The sequence below is a fragment of the Alosa sapidissima genome, chromosome 15 (genome assembly GCF_018492685.1).
Source record: "Alosa sapidissima isolate fAloSap1 chromosome 15, fAloSap1.pri, whole genome shotgun sequence".
In the NCBI taxonomy this organism is placed as follows: domain Eukaryota; kingdom Metazoa; phylum Chordata; class Actinopteri; order Clupeiformes; family Clupeidae; genus Alosa; species Alosa sapidissima.
In genome coordinates, this window is record NC_055971.1 from 23,660,453 (window position 1) to 23,662,952 (window position 2,500).

The 2,500-nt window shown below is 46.4% G+C and overlaps 1 protein-coding gene across 1 annotated transcript in view; it reads right to left on the reverse strand.

Moving 5' to 3' along the window:
• nectin3a (nectin cell adhesion molecule 3a) overlaps positions 1-2,500 on the reverse strand; it is a 72,647-nt gene that overhangs the window by 29,978 nt on the left and 40,169 nt on the right. Inside the window, exon 3 of the mRNA XM_042063088.1 lies at positions 2,360-2,500. This exon is cut by the window's right edge and continues 167 nt beyond it. Within this exon, the coding sequence (XP_041919022.1) occupies positions 2,360-2,500 (141 nt within the window). The remainder of the gene's footprint in view (positions 1-2,359) is intronic.

The following is a 2,500-nucleotide window of genomic DNA, read 5'->3' on the forward strand; positions in this document are numbered from 1 at the left end:
ACACCATAATAATGTTATGAAAACAATGCTAGCCTCCAGCTACTGCCAGACACAACAAAAGGCCTGTAGACTTGAATGGTAAATGCTGCATGGCAAGGGAAACCAATTTCTCATTGTAAGTTTACTTCAATACAAATTATAATTAAGGCAAGGAAGTAAGCAATCAATTCTCATTCTTCATTTTCAGTGTGATTGGCTGCTTCAATTCAGGGCATTTCAATTCAACTGAAATGCAGCTACAGGCATACTGACTGCCCTTAAATGGACTTAACCCCTCGCGTCACAGACACTGAAAACTCTCTTGTCTACAAGCAGTGCCCTCCTGCTAGACCTGTGACCTCCAAGGTAGTCAGGTATGCATGCGAGGTGAGCGGTGTCTGCGGCCGGCTATCTTATTGACTGGAGAGCAGAGGGCGCTCCATGGGACAGCGTGAGCCACACGCACAGAGGAGGGGTCAAAGGTCAGCGCCGGACTGGCTGTCTGCGTCTGACGGGCCGCTATCGAGCCGCCAGGCTGCCGCCCGCCACGTGTGTGTCTGGGGTTTGCCACTCAGCGCCTGCTCGTCTCTCTGATCTCTCTCTCTCTATATCTATCTATCTCTCTCTCTCTCTCTCTCTTTCTCTCTCGTCTTGTCTGGACCATGGAGATCAATGCTGTGTGCTTGTGCTCAGTCTGGCCTCCATTAAGCCCCCCAGTTTTATCTCACATGGAGGAGAGGGTAGAGCATCGAGTCATTTACCACTCAGCTCCTTCCTCCCCTGACCACTTCCCTTCTTCTCCTCCTCTTCCTCCTCCACCTCCTCTTCGTCTCGTGTTGATCATGGAGATCGATGCTGGGCAAGAGGTGCTCTGTCTGAGGCTGCCTGCCCCGGCACTCAGCCCTGTGTTTTTTTTTTTTATCTCACATGGATCGGAGCAGGTAGATCCGACCGACCCACTGAGTAGAGGCATCAGCTAAAACTCTCCCAGTGGTGCGTAAAAGAGCGAGTCCTAAATGTAGGCGAGTTAATGTTAATGCATTCTACAGAGACCCTGAGATGAACCTACAGATCACTTTCAGACCTGACTGAGGGAGGGAGATGAGGACATGGAGGAGGAAGAGGTGCTGGAGGAGGTCGCTTGCCTGAGTTGAAAGCTTCAGTGTGTGTGTGTGTGTGTGTGTGTGTTTGTGTGCGTGTGTGTTTGTGGAAATGTGATAAGCAAGCTGTGGGCTGAAACCTGATGCAGTGTGTATGGACAGATCATGAGCCAAGAACAACAGGCCGCCAGTTGGTATAAAACAATGTAACGTGATGTCTGATAACAGAGCTTGTTTTTCCCCTCTAAGCAGTCCCCTCCTCAAGGCCAGTCCTAACAAATATTAAAGGCTTCACAAAGTTTCTTATGGTCTGAATAAAGCAACGTAAGCTGCCAATGACTTCTTTCTGGCAAGTCCGCTTAGTGAACCCACTAGGCTCTCTTCCTCTCCTTACCTAATGGAGGAGTTTATGGCTAACAGAAAGTGCTGGAAAAGATGGAGAGGGGAGACACACACACACACACACCACACACACACACACACACACACACACACACCTATTTACTAGACGTGTCTCTGCGCCAACACACCTGGGACTAATTCTATCATGACTCAAGCAGATGACATGGAGGATAAGCTTGAGTACCGTGAGGATGGGCCGCTATAAATAGTGTTCTATTAGAGTTTATTGGAGTTATTAGAATACAGAGATCAGAGGCAATTAATCAGACACCTCTACAAGGGGGAACAACAATATTAGACGAGGCTTATTTGTCCAGTGGTGCACACACACACACACGCACGCACATGCACACAAAGCAGTCTTTTCTTTTCTAGTTCAGAACCATTTTCCTTTGGAAGGAGTTATGTATAGATTCTTAGTTTAAACCGTTCAAAAATGATGTACAAAGTACAAACAGCTACATAAATATGTACAGTATGTGAATGTGTGTGTATGTGAAAAAAATAAAATTTTAACATAAAACACCTATGCTCTGTGTTGCCCTGGTATCAACTAAAGTTAGTATGCTAATCGGCTAGATGCGTCATGAGGTCCTGTATTGAATACAATGGAAATGTTGCGAACGTCATGGTTTAAGACAACATGAATCCTACTGAATCTTACACGTACGCAAATCTTTCATATCTTTTTTTTCTTTTTTTTAGGGCTTTTTGATTATACTATAAACTGCTATTCTTTATTCGTTAATGTAAAGTTTATTGATATCATTTTAAGTTGCTTTGGACAAAAGTGTCTGCTAAATACCATAAATGTAAACGTAAATAATTTCTACATTCTTCATTCTACAGAGAGTGGACGGACTGGAGAGGATACTCACACTGGACGTTGAGTTCGTAGGGCCTGCGGACCTCGCCGGGCAGGGCAGGGTGTCGCACCACGCAGGTGATGACTTCGCCCTGGGGCGTGGCGCGTGGGCGTCCACAGGTAGCGCACCTGGCTGGTGGTGGTGCCGTTGGAC